This window comes from Choristoneura fumiferana, chromosome Z, assembly GCF_025370935.1.
Source record: "Choristoneura fumiferana chromosome Z, NRCan_CFum_1, whole genome shotgun sequence".
Classification (NCBI taxonomy): Eukaryota; Metazoa; Arthropoda; class Insecta; order Lepidoptera; family Tortricidae; genus Choristoneura; species Choristoneura fumiferana.
This window is the reverse complement of record NC_133472.1, coordinates 1,329,130-1,345,707: the sequence shown is the minus strand read 5'-3', so window position 1 is coordinate 1,345,707 and position 16,578 is coordinate 1,329,130. Positions and strand designations below refer to the sequence as shown.

The 16,578-nt window shown below is 39.5% G+C and overlaps 1 protein-coding gene across 1 annotated transcript in view; it reads right to left on the bottom strand.

Moving 5' to 3' along the window:
• Nucleotides 1–38: 38 nt before the first annotated feature.
• LOC141440484 (protein crumbs-like) overlaps nucleotides 39–16,578 on the bottom strand; it is a gene marked incomplete in the record, with an annotated part of 135,785 nt that continues 119,245 nt past the window's right edge. The window contains 9 exon segments of the mRNA XM_074105013.1: nucleotides 39–142; nucleotides 7,507–7,657; nucleotides 8,505–8,626; nucleotides 9,697–9,887; nucleotides 11,045–11,151; nucleotides 12,152–12,296; nucleotides 12,933–13,048; nucleotides 14,726–14,812; nucleotides 16,263–16,399. Of these exon segments, the coding sequence (XP_073961114.1) occupies nucleotides 39–142; nucleotides 7,507–7,657; nucleotides 8,505–8,626; nucleotides 9,697–9,887; nucleotides 11,045–11,151; nucleotides 12,152–12,296; nucleotides 12,933–13,048; nucleotides 14,726–14,812; nucleotides 16,263–16,399 (1,160 nt within the window).

Sequence of the window (16,578 nt, the reverse complement as noted above, 5' to 3'; positions counted from 1 at the left end):
TGTACTGATGTTACAGAATAAATGTTTGCTGCGTTCACTCACGTGAAGGAGCCCTCCTGGTTGTGGCACTCGCCCGGGCCGCAGCTGACGAGCCCGGCGGCGCACTCGTCCAGATCCACCTCGCATCTAGCGCCCGTCCAGCCTGCGAACGATGATCATTGTAATGATGTTTAATGTTTGGGAAAAAACGGTACAGTAATAATCCACCTCATTAGGAAAGCCTTCGGAGTTTTGACACCAAAAATGATACTCAGCATATACAAATTGTATGTTAGACCAAATTTGGAGTAGGTACGCTTTTCAAGTCTGGAGTCCCTATTTTATCAAAGACATTGAACTGCTCGAGAATGTTCAACGCAGTTTCACCAAAATACCGAGACAATTAAAGGGCAAGTCGTATGAGGAAAGACTGCAGATGCTAAAGCTTACAACTTCTGTTCTTTTTTCGTGTAATTGTCACGAATAAATGTTTTTTCTTTCCTTCTTATTTCTCTACAAGCCCCATTACTTGTATAGTCTCAATAATAAAAAACGCGACTTTTTATTTCGCATAAGACCGTGGCATGCAAACAAAAATTTGATGCTCTCAAAAGCTACAAGTAAATGTGAATACAGTCAAAACAGTTTATAGCGTCACTGTTAATAACGAAATATCGAATGTAACCAAGAAAAAGTTTCAACACGATCTTCTATACCAAATTAACACTGATTATGGCGGCGTTCCCACCAGAGCCATATCAGCCAAATAAGTGGTCTATCAATTTTGAAACAAGTTCCTATCAAATGAATATGTCGCTAAAGTCGAACTTTCAAGTTGACAGACACGTCTATTGGCATTATTATTTTATGACATGCAAACGATTATCGACTTTAGGGCGGTGGACCACATATTTGGGTGATGGTACGAGGGTGTTGCGAGAAATGTGTTTTATGTGAATCAAAAGAAACGCTCCGCTCAGCTGTTTCCACCAGAGATGTGCTGTGCGAGGTAAACGAAGCGTTTCTATTGGTTCATGAAAAATAAATATGTTCCTCGCAACGCATCCTGGTTGGAACACAGCCTGTAACGACCAAATATTTCTGTCGCTTTGATGTCTGTGACTATAAAGTGATCTAAAGTTAACGATTATATCATGGACAGGGATATTTGGCAATAATTACGATCCGCACTAGCGATCCCTTCAAATAGCGAACCTACTGTGTTAAAAATAAAGTTGTGTTAAATACTTGTGATGTATACATATCATTTAATAATATTGTAAATCTGTTTAAAAAAAAATATGCCTCGTTGAGTTTCTTGCCGGATTCTTCTCAACAGAGGTTTTTCCGAACCGGTGGTAGATTTTTTTTGACATTCATAAGCATTATAGCCTAAATTAAATAAAGATATTTTGACTTTGGCTTAAAACGTAAGATTCATGAGTCATACCATACCTAGCAAGGCTAAAGTCACAAAAAACACCCACATAATATTCAGACACATATCATCGCACTACGTCACTGTCAAACACATAATACACATCTTCGCTAGCAACACTCAGCTCTTAGCACTTGGAAAAAATGCATCGTTTTAAAATCTGGATTTCACGACACAGATAATATTTAATGCACTTGAGATCACGGTCGTCTTTACCACTGCTTTCAGTGACACAGTATGAGGATAGAAAGAGACGGCGAATGCAATCCCTGACGCCTACGAGTAAGGCAACTGGACACAAATGGAGGCACTATAATATGTGATCTAAAGACACAAACTGTGAAGCTACTTAGAATTGATGTTATAAACTTTTTCACAATAATAACTATAAAAAAGTGATCTCGGATTCGACGCGTTTTGGTTTGTTAGGCGCGTGGGCAGCGGTTCGCAAACTAATTAATGAAATTATAAATCAGTTAACCGCATTGCACGGCGTTTCTGCTAGTGATGTGAAATATTAGTCAGTATAGAGTTTTTACGCTCAAAGTCACTCAAAGGGCTATGGAAAGCTCTATGCTCGGGGTTTCTCTGCGGGATAGAATCAGAAATGATGATATCCGCAGTAGAACTAAGGTTACCGACATAGCCCGAAGAATACGGTATTTGACTATTTTGTATATGTTTTATAAATTAAAACTACACAATGCCTGTTATCGAATAGGAAAACAATTTTTAAGCTACCTTTACAAATAACAAAGTTATGAGGGTTTGAAATTCAAGATTAGATATAAATAAATAAATAAATATCATGGGACACTGGACACCAATTGACCTAGTCCCAAACTAAGCAAAGCTTGTACTATGGATACTAGGCAACGGATAAACATACTTATATAGATAAATACATACTTAAATACATATTAAACATCCAAGACCCGAGAACAAACATTCGCGTTATTCACACAAATATCTGCCCCGGCCGGGATTTGAACCCAGGACCTCAAGCTTCGTAGTCAGGTGCTCTAACCACTTAGCCATCCGGTCGTCAAAAGATAGAGAAAGACATACTGGCATGTGACGTCACACGCCAGTACCGCGATACTTGCTGCATTTAGAAAAGCGTTTGAGAAAGAGAAGCGTCGGTAGGCCTCAAACAAGATGGAGCGACGACCTGGTTAAGATCGCGTTGGATGCGGAAAGCACAAGATCGGTCTGAGTGGAGAGCCTTGGGGAGGCTTATGTCCAGCAGTGGACGTCTTTCGGCTGACATGATGACTCATGATGATTGAGTTTTTATTTAATCCTATTCCATTTGAGCAGGCTCAGGTAAGCAAGCGTCGAAAATATTTAGGTTTACCTACCAAGACCACAATGTATCATAACGTTTTGGTTTGTTAGTCTAACATCTGTTAATGTTATGTTGCTCGGAGCATGAACTCTGGCTGAGGTCGAAACGCGTCAGTGTGGTGTGGTGGCAGTGATAGACGAGTTTGTGTGGAGGTGGAGGAACTAGGAGGATGATTCTTTGTATTTCATTTATATCCGCAAATGAATGCCTGATTCAATAAATTAACCACAGTAGTTAACGGACCCAAAAACGATGCTCAAAAACTAGTCCAGGACGTTAGTTCTGACCTCTGGGACCCTAGAGCTAGCGCTGACCTCACTCAAAGGCTCGGGATGGCGGTACAAAGGTTACGGCCTGCGTTTTGGGGCCCAACTAGTCTAATTTGTAATCCTACTAATATTATAAATGCAAAGGTTTGTGAGAGTGAGTGAGTATGTTTATTATGCCTTCACGCTGAAACGGCTGGACGGATTTAAATGAAATTTGGCATGTAGATAGCTAGACATCTGGAATAAAACATAAGCTATTTTTAAATCCAATATTCCCACGGGATAGGATTAAAATCTCGCAATAATAACCGCTGGGCTTAGAATCATGAAATGTGACATGTTTATTTTTAAAGTAAAACCACGATTTAAGTTTCGGGACTGCCCACGGGAATAAAAAAAAACGAACCTTCAATTCAGCTACTGGATATAATGATTTACGTGTGCGAAGCCGCGGATAAACACTAGTTCAATATAATTTCATTGGTTTAATAATTTAATTTGTTCTATTTATTTATTATTTGATTGCTTTTTTTTCTTAAATTAAATCACACAGGCAACAATACCTTATACCGATTCCTAAAACATTAAATTTAATAACATCACTATTCGCACGTCAACCACGTAATCAGTATGAGTAAACCGGGTTCGTGAAACCGTTGTTACTTGTAAAGTTTAATTAATAATAAGACAGGTCATCGAGGAAAATGTGGCGCCGACGCCGATGGATAATACGCTTTGTTTCATTAATACAATTAATACATTAACTAAGGCGCCATAAAAACTTGATGTTCCTAATTTTAAAAGCTTTTATTTAGTTTCACCTGTCTGTCTGTCTGTAATCAAATCTTGCAAGTTAAATTCGACCAACTTCCAGTAGTTGGATTGACTTGAAATTTGGTATACTTATGTAAATTGCGTGACAATACAATAATGTAGCAGTGACATCCTGGTAGTAGGATCATCTCCGCAGGACGGAACTCTTTCAACGGTTAATAGCATCGACTTGAAATTTGGTATACAAATGTAGTTTAGGTGACAGTACAAGTACAGTCAGCAAAAAAAAGCTTGTATTAAAAATTATTTTTTTACCAAAAACTTATTTATCTCGTGTAACCTTAGTGTGAGGTAACGTTGAATAGGTCTTATAAAATCATTATGGGGTTGTAAAGACGATTTTTCGATGCAATGATTCGTTTGCGAAATATTCAACTTAAAACGGCAAATTTTTGTTAAAGTTGACCCCCCCCCTCTCCTCTAAATTCTTCATTGTAATTTTTTCTTCAATTTTACACTGTAGTTTTTAAGTATTTGTAATTATTTTATTTTAAATAAAAACTGTCTGCCAAGTTTCTTGCGGCGCATTCTTTTTGGCAACGATGGTCTTTCCGAAAGCGCTGGTATTTTAAAAAATGACGTGTAAAAGTGCCCATTGCGGCTTATTTACTGAATAAATGATTTGAATTTGAATATACTGATACAGTTTGACAACCGTTGTTTCGCTATCGGCCCTTATCAGCAAGGTAGATTTCGCGCGAGGCCGATAAGATACGCTACGGAGTCGGTACATCAGCTGTTAGCGACCTACATGCAGCCCGGCTGTGGGAACCGCGACGACACGCCTTGGATAACCATAGAAAATATGTCAAACAATTGGGGTTGTCGGTTCTTTTATAATCGCAAATCGAAAATAAATTCAAGATAAATCTGCCTATTTAATACCTTTAAATGAGCAATTCTTGTATAAATATGTATACTATCTCTTGCCCGCGGCTTCGCCCGCGTGGTATTCGGTTATCGCGCGCTGTTCCCTCGGGAACTGTGCATTTTCCGGGATAAAAAGTAACCTATATCACTCTCTGGCCCATAAACTATCTCTAAGTATGCCAAAAATCACGTCGACCCGTGGCTCCGTTTCGACGTGAAAGAAAGACAAACATACAAGCACACACACTTTCGCATTTATAATATTAGTATGGATATATATCGCAGATCTCGGAAACGGCTCCAACGATTTCGATGGAATTCGGTATGTGGGGTTTTTGGGGATGAGAAATCGATTTAGCTTGGTCTTATCTCTGGGAAAACGTTTCTTATCGAGTTTTAGCCCGAGCGAAGCTCGGTCGCCCAGGTACCTACTACTTTTTAAATCGTTCCCAGTAGTTATTTAACTTTAATAAAAAACCGGCCAAGAACGTGTCAGACACGCCCTAAATAGGGTTCCGTAGCCATTACGAAAAAAATCCCTACTTAATATTATAAATGCGAAAGTAACTCTGTCTGTCTGTCTGTCTGTCTGTCTGTCTGTTACGCTTTCACGTCGAAACCACTGAACCGATTTTGATGAAATTTGGTATATAGATATTTTGAACCCCAAGCATCAACATAGGATACCTTTTATTCCGGTAGAGGGCGCCACCGCGCGATAACCTAGATCCGCGCGGACGAAGTCGCGGGATTAAGCTAGTAAGTAATATTTTTCTAATGATTTCGTATTTTATATGGAATCTTCCAAGTTTAGGTATTTTTTTTACCATAGGCTGCTATTTACTTTTAATCTACTAATAATTTTCAAGCAAACTTAACCGTTATAGTTTTCCTTGTAAGATTGACATACTCTCACAATTTTGTATGGGGATTGAAACTTTACGCTTCTTAAATTTAAATTTCCAATGTCTTGGAAAAATTTCCGAGAACTTTGGCAACTTTTTTGGAAAATTTACGGAACTAGCACAACTGTCAGGCGCGGATTCAGCCCTCAAAGAAAGTTGTGATCACATCGACCAGAAAATCGGTCAAGTGCGAGTCGGAGTACGAACGCACTCATGAACAATCATGACTCATGTACAGAGATCGTTATTTTTGCGGCATTTTTGATTTGTCGTAGTGACTTCACACTTATTGACTTCCAATATTCAATATCGATATATCGATTAAAAGTTGAGCTCAACTATACAGGGTGGCCCATTTATATGGGTCAGTATGGGAAAGTCTGAAACTATACGACATACGAAAATTTCTTCTTAGGAACCATGACATCGATTTTAATAACAAGAAAAACTGCAATCATGCATTTAGAAAAAACCTGTACTCAGCTCGGGAATCGAACCCAGTTGTTTTGAAAAAAAAAAAACTTCGAACACCTACTAAAATAAATTAAAGTATGTGAAAACAATGCATTTTATTCATTTTAGTTAGACATAATGTTTCATGGACACATTTACTTCTTAAGGCGTACACAATCGATATCTAAATATAAATAGTGTAAGTTTTTTTTTTCAAAACAACTGGGTTCGATTCCCGAGCTGAGTACAAGTTTTTTTTAAATGTATGAATGCAGTTTTCTTGTTATTAAAATCGATGTCATGGTTCCTAAGAAGAAATTTTCGTATGTCGTATAGTTTCAGACTTTCCCATACTGACCGATATAAATGGGCCACCCTGTATACGGTTTTATCTTTAAAGAACGATCCCTTTTAATTAACTTTTGAGCAGTCGAAAATGTGAAATAGACATAATTGGGCCAATCAACTTGTTTACCGACACTAATCTGTCCGCGATATTGTTCAAACAATTGCTGATTTTTGTAAGTAAACATGTTTTTTTCTGTAATTTAATAGATGCTTTTTTTATATAAAACGAGGGAGCAAACGAGCAGACGGGTCACCTGATGGAGAGCGATCACCGTCGCCCCTGGACACCCGCAACACGAGGGGAATCACAAGTGCGTTGCCGACCCTTTAAGGAATTGGTAGGCTCGTTCTTTAAAGATCCCCAAGTTGTAACGCTCCGGGAATGTTGAATACATGCCATCCTACGTAAGTTCAACCTATTAAACCGTGAAATATCTTGTTGGAAGTACGATTTTTTGGTAACGCCAGAGACAAATTTGGTATCGCAGGAGACGTCCAAAGTGTGGGTAATAGTTATAGCCGCATACATAACTATCTACATGCATATCATAAGTTTTCTATAATATGTTCAGATATGGCCTGTATTTTGACTTTGACTTTGAATAATAATTATTATCTACATGCATGTCATAAGTTTTCTACAATATGTACAGATATGCATTGTTAAAAAAGTATTGGTACCGATACTTTAATGTAAACATTAAGATGCACTGTACTTTAATGTGAACATTAAGATGCACCCGCAGATACCAGGTTTCTTAATAAAGGCCATTTGATAGTCGTTTCTGAACATATAATAGGGAAGTTATGATATGCATGTAGATAAAATAGTTTATTGGCCCAAATATGTTTTTTTTTTTTTTATACAGTATAGGCTTGCGTTTGGCCACAATCACGCCTGATGGAAAGCGAGGATGAGGCCTACGATGGAGCACGCTTGCCTAGTAAATGCTCATTCACCCTAGACTTGAAGGCGGCCAAATTGTAGTGTGGGATTATGCAATACAAACAATGAATAGTTAACAATTTCTAATTTAATATTTGTAAGGGCGGTGGTCTCACCGGTGCCGCTGCAGTCGCAGAGCACGCCGCCGCGGCGCGGCACGCAGCGGCCGCCGTGCTGGCAGGCGGGCGCCGCGCTCTCCGCGCACTCGTCCCGCTCGGTCTCGCAGTGCGTGCCAGCGAAGCCCGGCTCGCACTCGCACACCGGCACCTTGGCAAACAACTGCGTTTAACAGCGTTTAAGTTGGGTCTACGCTAGACGAACCGAGGACGAGCGAAGCACGAGCCGAACACAATTCGTCTAGTGTAGACCGACTTACAAGTACACTAAAAAAACTTCTTTTAGACAAGTCATTGTACTCTTTAAAAGAATACAGTGAGATTTTATGTTGACTCATATGTGCATTTCATTTTTGTTTTTATGTACTTACCTTGTTTTGTACTCTTGTTTTTGTTTTGTTGTCGTTTTCACAGTTTTGTGAACTGAATTTAAATTTAAATTATTTTATTGTTCGTTTGGTTCCTATTGCATAAATTTGACTTAGATTTAAGAATATTCTTGTTTTGCTTTTAATTATTATTATTGAATTGAATTCTAATTTGACATTTTAAATTTATTTTTTTTATTTTTTATTCTCGCTGAATATTTATTATACTTAATAAGATTTATTTTATGTATACATTTGACGATCCTTTTGTGAATTTCTTGTAATTAACTGACATGTGCTTATAATGTATTTTTTCAAAAGGTAATAAATAAATCTAATCTAATCTAATCAAGCCTCGAACGAGCGCGCTGCCAGCGTTCTGTTCGTGCTCGGCTGCGTTCCGCCAGTTGTCGGTTTTTTGACGAACACAAAGCGATTTGCTTCGCGCGCACTTGACGCCGCGAAAGACGAAGCCGGGAACGGCTCCGCTCGTGCTTCGCTCGTGCTCGGTTCGTCTAGCGTAGACCCACCTTTATACCTGCTTAGCTGGCAACGTTGCATTTTTCTTAGTTTTTCTCCATTATTCCATAAAGATTGAATGATAATTAAAAATGTGGTCTGATAGTATACCTTAGTGTCGGTGAGGCACGTGCCGTGCTGGCAGGGCACGAGCTCGCAGAACGCGTGCTCGCAGTGCGTGCCCACGTAGCCGTCCGTGCACGTGCACGTGTAGTTGTTGCCGGTCGGGGGGTCTGGACATGGGAAAAGTATTTTTATAGAACATGATACTAGTAGATTGTACAACAAGAGCATAAAACGAGCCATTTTACTCAAACCGGTCATATAGCCACCCGAGCCGGTACGGCGAGGGTGGATAGACACGTCGAGGGGAAAATGGGTTTAATGCTCGAGTTGTACACTCTGCTTTTCACTTAGATTGCGAGGAAATGAAATAGCAACAGTGGAAACAATTGTTCACTTTCTATGTACCTACCTTTTATTTTTCATGCATTATTACATAATTATTTTTTTGATTTTATTGATTTATTTTGAGTGATTTGATTGATTTTTAAATTTACCTATATAAAATTAAAATTATGAAAAAAATTTGGAAACTTTTTTGTTTGTGGCCGTCTACACCTGATTACCTTGGTTTAAGACGAAGATTTTATTTTATGCACTAGAGCATAAAAAGTGAACATGAAACTGAATAAACACTAAACTGAAATTATTAAATAAGAAATTATTCGTTTGTAAGAAATTATAACTTTTTGGTAAAAATTACATTTTTAATCCCAGCTTTTTTTTGCTGCCTGTACTTTTTGTTGACTGTACTTGTATTGTCACACAAACTACATTTGCATACCAAATTTCAAGTCGATACCATTAACCGTTGAAGAGTTCCGTCCTATGGAGACGATTCCGGCCGGACTACCAGGATGTCATCATCCCAGCCTATATACGTTCCACTGCTGGGCACAGGCCTCCTCTCAGAACAAGAGGGCTTGGGCCAGGATGTCACTACCAGATTATTGTATTGTCACCCAATTACCATAAGTATCCCAATTTCAAGTCATTCCAACTACTGGAAGTTGGTCGAATTTAACTTGCAAGATTTGATTACAGACAGACAGACAGGTGAAACTAAATAAAAGCTTTTAAAATTAGGAACATCAAGTTGTTATGGCACCTTAGTTAATGTATTAATTGTATTGTAACTTGCAAGATTTTATTACAGACAGACAACGGGACAGGTGAAACTAAATAAAAGCTTGTAAAAACGAATTATAGGTGGAACGTGGTGGATAAGTAGTGCACTGACCGGGCGGCGTGTCGGCGCAGGCGGCGCGGTGCTGGCAGGGCTGGTGCGCGCAGCTGCGCACGCGCGGCAGCTGGCAGCGCGCGCCGCGCCACTCGGCCGCGCACGCGCACCGGAAGCCGCCGGGCTCGTCGCTGCACGTGCCGTTGTGCAGGCACGGCGCGGACAGGCACTCGTCTATGTCCAGCTCGCAACTGACACAAATATATTCATGTTAGACTTCAAAAATATATACCGGGTGTGGGCCTGTAATATGAGCAAACAATTAAAACATAGATCGTCCTTTTAAGATCAGCGACTTTTTGAATTTTTCTTTTTTCATACAAATTAAATACTGCTGTCAATGTACTCCATCCTAGAACCCAACTGACGTCGCCTGTCACGCTACAAACATCAAGCATTTTGCTTTACATTGCTCCTTCAAATAAACTTAAAAGTGTAATAAAAATTCAGTTTGTCGAGTATGATCTATGTAATTTATTGAATCAGGCGTTACTTTGCGGAGGTCCATATCAATGAACTAAAATAATTTCCTTGCTCACCCGACGACCTTACGATAGCTAAGCTTATGCAAAATATGCGTGTTCATGCAGTTCCTCCACCTCCACACTGCATGAACACGCATATTTTGCATAAGCTTAGCTATCGTAAGGTCGCGGGTGAGCAAGGAAATTATTTTAGTTTATGATCTATGTATTAATTAGTTGCTCATATTACAGACCACACCCGGTAAATCGTGGATTTCATTAACATTTGCATGAAAGACACCCAGGTTTTTAATCCTAGCGTTTAAAATTTCAATATCGTATCCCTATCCCATGGGAATATCGGGATAAAAAGAAACCTATGTTAAAGTACTCCGGCGGATTTTTCTCGGCAATGATGGTCTTTTCGAAAGCATTATAAAGTGACATGTTAAAGAGCCCTTTACGACCTATTTACAGAATAAACCTTTGATGCTGAGAACAAATGGAAAAAATAAAAAAAATGGATAAGCCTGAGAACCAAACTCAGCCCTTCGCCCTACCAAATACATTAATTACACCGTGTATTTTAACCATGAACCAACTGACAAGTGAATGAATTTTTTATCTATACTAATATTATAAAGAGGAAAGATTTGTATTTTTGGATGTTTGTTACGAATAAACTCAAAAACTACTGAACCGATTTCAACAATTCTTTCACCATTCGAATGCTACATTATTCCCGAGTAATATAGGCTACATTTATTACTAGAAAAATTTAGAAATCCTTTCTAAAACTTCAATAATGTAACACAAGGTGTAAAAACTTTTCAAAGAAATGTCTTTTTCTCTTGTCATTGTCGTAGTGTAGTACGTGCACTCACAGCTCGCCGCTGAACCCGTCGGGGCACTCGCAGGCGTACTTGGCGACGTCGTCGCGGCACGTCGCGCCGTTCTGGCACTCGTGGGACTCGCACTCGTTCACGTCCACCTGTCAAACAGACTGTGTTAAAACCGGCTCGCTCTCGTACGTAATAGAACATTATTGCAACGTCCACTGAGGCAATTGCAGAAAGAAGAAAATAAATTTCAAATGCTACCACCCAACATTCAAAATACTGTCACCCAACATCAAAAATGGTGTTGCCTTACATCAAAAATGCTACCACCCAACATTCAAAATGTTGTTGCCTTACATCAAAACTGTTGTTGCCTAACATCAAAAATGTTGTTGCCTAGCATCAAAATTGGTGTTGCCTTACATCAAAAATGTTGTTGCCTAGCATCAAAAATGTTGTTGCCTAGCATCAAAATTGTTGTTGCCTAGCATCAAAATTGTTGTTGCCTAGCATCAAAAATGTTGTTGCCTAGCATCAAAATTGTTGTTGCCTAGCATCAAAATTGTTGTTGCCTAGCATCAAAATTGTTGTTGCCCAGCATCAAAATTGTTCTTGCCTTACATCAAAAATGCTACCACCCAACATTCAAAATACTGTCACCCAACATCAAAAATGTTGTTGCCTAACATCAAAAATGTTGTTGCCTAGCAACAAAATTGGTGTTGCCTTACATCAAAAATGTTGCTGCCTAGCATCAAAAATGTTGTTGCCTAGCATCAAAATTGTTGTTGCCTAGCATCAAAATTGTTGTTGCCTAGCATCAAAAATGTTGTTGCCTAGCATCAAAATTGTTGTTGCCTAGCATCAAAATTGTTGTTGCCTAGCATCAAAAATGTTGTTGCCTAGCATCAAAATTGTTGTTGCCCAACATCAAAATTGTTGTTGCCCAACATCAAAATTGTTCTTGCCTTACATCAAAAATACTGCCACCCAACATCAAAAATTGTAGCCACGTGTATAAAAAAATACAAACATTGGAACATAGAACCTCCTCCTTTTTTGAAGTCGGTAAAAAATGCAATAGCCACGCATCAACAATAATGTTCCCCAACAACGTTGCCTTTATTTCGAGCCACTGCTCGCGTGCGTTACCTCGCAATAGTCCCCGGTGTAGCCGGGCGGGCACGAGCAGGAATAGGAGCTCCGCACGTCGGCGCACCGGCCGCCGCGCGCGCAGTCCTGCTCGAGACAGAGCACGCAGCCCACGCCGGCGCTCGCGCCCCACGGCTTGCCCTCGCTGCCAGGAAACAAGGGAGTGTTCAATTATATAAATACTAGCTTATGCCCGCGACTACGTCTGCGCGGATCTAGGTTATCGCGCGGTGGCGCCCTCTACCGGAATAAAAGGTATCCTATGTTGATTCTTGGGGTTCAAACTACCTATGTACCAAATTTCATCAAAATCGGTTCAGTGGTTTCGACGTGAAAGGGTAACAGACAGACAGACAGACAGACGGACAGACAGAGTTACTTTCGCATTTATAATATTAGTAGGGATATACGTATAAATTAAGAGCGTTTATACCTGCTGAGCTGGCAACGTTGCATTTTTGTTAGTTTTTCTCGATTATTCCATAAAAAATTAATGAAAATTTAAAATGTGGTCTGATAGAATTGTTCTTGAATGAAGTTTTTAAAGAAAATAAAAGTCTTATCACGAATAATTATTGCAGTAGACACATTAACTTATATACTAAGAACAGTCCTATCAGAACACATTTTTAATTTTCATTCCATTTTTTTCCAGCGTTTATACCTACGCTCATACATGAGGATATCAGTTGAGAAATAGTTAATGATTACTGATACAGACAGACGGACACAAAAAAATGAAGAACAGATTTTTCTTATATGCAGGTTGTGCTATACTCACATAAGCGCATAGTGCGGCTGCGCGTCGATCTTGGCAGCCGCCGTGCCGACATACAGCTCCTCGTCCGTGAAGAATGGCAGCAGAAGGGAACCCACGTACACCGCGCCCATGCAACCCTGGGGACACGGCGGATTGACGTTTTATAAAATGCAATAACCCTCCTCCGGGCAGTCGGGTAAATTAAGATTGGTTTCAATTCCAAATTTTTACTTTTACGGTCATCCCGTAAAACCTAAATTGAAAATACAAACTGAAAAGAAAAACCGGAAAATTAAGGCCAGCACTAGCTTTCAGTTTGTATTTTCAATTTAGGTTTTACGGGATGACCGTAAAAGTAAAAATTTGGAATTGGAATAAAAAATACAAAAAGATTCCAAAAAAACAATCTTAATTTGATTGCTTAGTAACGACATCTCTTGTCCGGGTGAGCGGTTAGTTCCAATGGAGTGCCGAAAAAGTTTCTCGATGAGGGCTACGGTATAGATGTCGCTAGCGTCACTGCTTAAGTGGCTAAATAAGAAACAAACAAGCTGAGATATGAGGTGCATAGGGGAAATTCGTGTCTGTACCGTTGTCCAGCAGTGGTGTAGCGGTATAGCACGCGGTACGGAATACCGAGGACCTGGGTTCGTTTCCCAGTGCTGGTCTTATTTTTCTGGTTATTCTGTGCATTTACATTTCAGTTTGTATTTTCAATTCAGTCGGGTAAAAACATTTGGATTTGGATTTAGTTTGACATGAGTTTGTATGGGCGGGTACGCGGATACCGCGGCGACCGTGCACCGGAAGACGAAGCGTTCGCAGGCCTCCCACTACAGTACTTTGATTGTAGCATGGTGCGGGTGACAGCTGTCAATGTCAAAAGACAAGAGACAAAGTGTCGAAACTTGAGTCGATAAAACTAATAATTTTAAATCTTAGTCACAATTAATGTCATCATTAATCCGATTATTACACTAATTTTAATGAGAATATTAGTGAAATTCTAGGGTGGAATATTATTTGCCAGTTAAGTAAGGCTAAACGAAGCTTGCAAGAATATTTTTTCAAAGTCAAAGTCAAAATATCTTTATTCAATTTAGGCTATAACAAGCACTTATGAATGTCAAAAAAAATCTACCACCGGTTCAGAAAAACCTCTGCTGAGAAGAATCCGGCAAGAAACTCAACGAGGTATATTTTTATTTAAACAGATTTACAATATTATTAAATGATTTTTTGTAATGTATACATCACACTTTATTTTTAAGTTCGCTATTTGAAGGGATCGCTAATGCGGATCGGAATTATTTCCAAATATCCCTGTCCATGATATAATCATTAACTTTATAATACGCCTTTGATATTAATGTCTTCTTGACAATAGAACTGAATTTTGTATATGTTTCATTTATAATATTTTTTGAAATTTTATTATAAAAACGTATGCAATTTCCCAGAAACGACTTTGGTTTAAGCCAGTCTGTAAGATGGAACTTAAGCTTCCCTGTGTTTCTAGTAGCCTTTGGCTTATCGACGTTCTTTACTTACCAATGAATAAGTACCGATACAACTCAAGACTAGCTTTCGTACGCGCGGAATTCGGTTATCGCGCTGTTCCCTCGGGAACTGTGCATTTTCCGGGATAAAAAGTAGCCTATGTCACTCTCTGGCCCATAAACTATAGCTATGCCAAAAATCACGTCGATCCGTCGCTCCGTTTCGACGCGAAAGACGGACAAACATACAAACACACTATCGCATTTATAATATTGGTATGGATGAGTCAATCAAGACTCTTCTTTATAACAAACCTTGAAATATTTCCCGGCCAAGTTGTCAGCGCTGAACTCGTCTCCCTCCGTGTATTCCCACACCGATGTGTCCGTGGACGACTCCGTCTGGAAACAGTCGATCACGCAATCAATAATAGTCACACACACACACACATACACACATAAAGATTTCTTATGTTATGTAATGAACCTGGCCGACACACTGGACACCTCTGGATTCCTACAGGTACCTATCACTCAAGCAAAGGAAGAGCGGGACGTCCTAACACAGGCGCTGTACGCCTAAAGGGAGGTCCCGGAAACTGTCATTTATGAACTGACTTGTAAAAGGAAATAAGGGCGACAGCACAGACAGTAAACAAACCGCCATGACGTCAGTTTTCTTTATTATTATAATTACAAGTTTTATTAAACTTGCCCTGTTCGTTTGTTAATTTATTTGGGTCAGGGTCCGTTCGACTTGAAATTTGGCAAACTTATGTAAATCTGGTGACAATACAATAACCGGATAGTGACATCCTGGTACTCCGGCCAAAATCGTCTCCAGGACGGAACTCTTCAAAGGTTACTGGCATAGACATGAAATTTGGTATTCAAATGTAGTTTGGGTGACAATACAAGTACAGTCAACAAAAAGTACAGTCAGCGAAAAAAGCTTGTATTAAAAATGAAATTTTTACCAAAAACTTATTTATAGTTTGTGGCCATGACGGATTTTGACATATTTATCAGAAACAAAATAATAGCGGCACAAAATTTGACCCTATTACTGTATACACTTGAGGGCCAGATTTCTAGCCGCTCAGTATATTTACATCGAGAGTAACGTATAGAGCTATATTTCCAAAAACATAATGGAACTATGGTATGTATATCGTAACTATTTTGAAAAAATCTCGTATCTCAAATCAATACGTCAACAAAATTGAACCTTGACCCAATGGTCATAAAGTGCACTCAGAAAAGTTATCCATTTTGAGATACGAGTTTTTTTTTAAAGTAGTGACGATATGATATTTATGGCATCCTACGGTCGCCGGACATTTAAAAGACAATGAGGGCTATCGTTTTTTGTCTCACTAGATGGCGCACTGTTGCGTGAGGTTTTTAAGTGTGGCTTTCAAAGTCTGTTATTACGGGCGTGAAAACAAAGTTTAGATTAAAATCATATTTAATACACCTTAAAACCGTACCATAAAAATATCGAGCATGCCACAGTGTTGCATTGTCCCTGTTTTGTTCGGAAAAAAGGAGGACAAAGGTTTCCGAAAGACAAAACTGTCTCAAAACACAGACATTCATTGCCCCGGAACGCATATTTGCTATAATTAATTTCAGATATTGCAAAATATTCACAAAATTATTCTAATTTTAAATAAACCCGCGTAGCTCACCCAAAAACTATGAGATTTGACATTTCGGAGACCTCACGCTACACTAGCGCCTCTAGTGGCGAATTCATACGCGATAGCCCTCATTAAACACCGATTAAGGTTGGGCTAAAGCTGCATTCTGACGGCAAAACATTGCAGTAATGTGCCTGGTAGGCCCGTACCGGGGGCACGGTGGCGGCGCCCTGCGCGGCGCCTCCCAGATAGATGTTCCCTTCGACCAGGAGCCGCTGCCACGTCGGCAGGTCCACGCTGGCTATCACCGGGGACTCCTCGTGTCCCGTCGCGTCGATGAACGAACCTGCATCAACAAATTAAATAATCACTTGCTCTGACGTCATTCGAGGGTTACAACCGCCTCAATTTTCGTGTTAAAACTCATGGTTTTAAACAGTTGTTTAGGACACGTAAGCATGGCAACAAGGTACTATAAAAAGTTGATTAATCTGTCATCTCCCAGGATAACAGGATCAAAGGAAT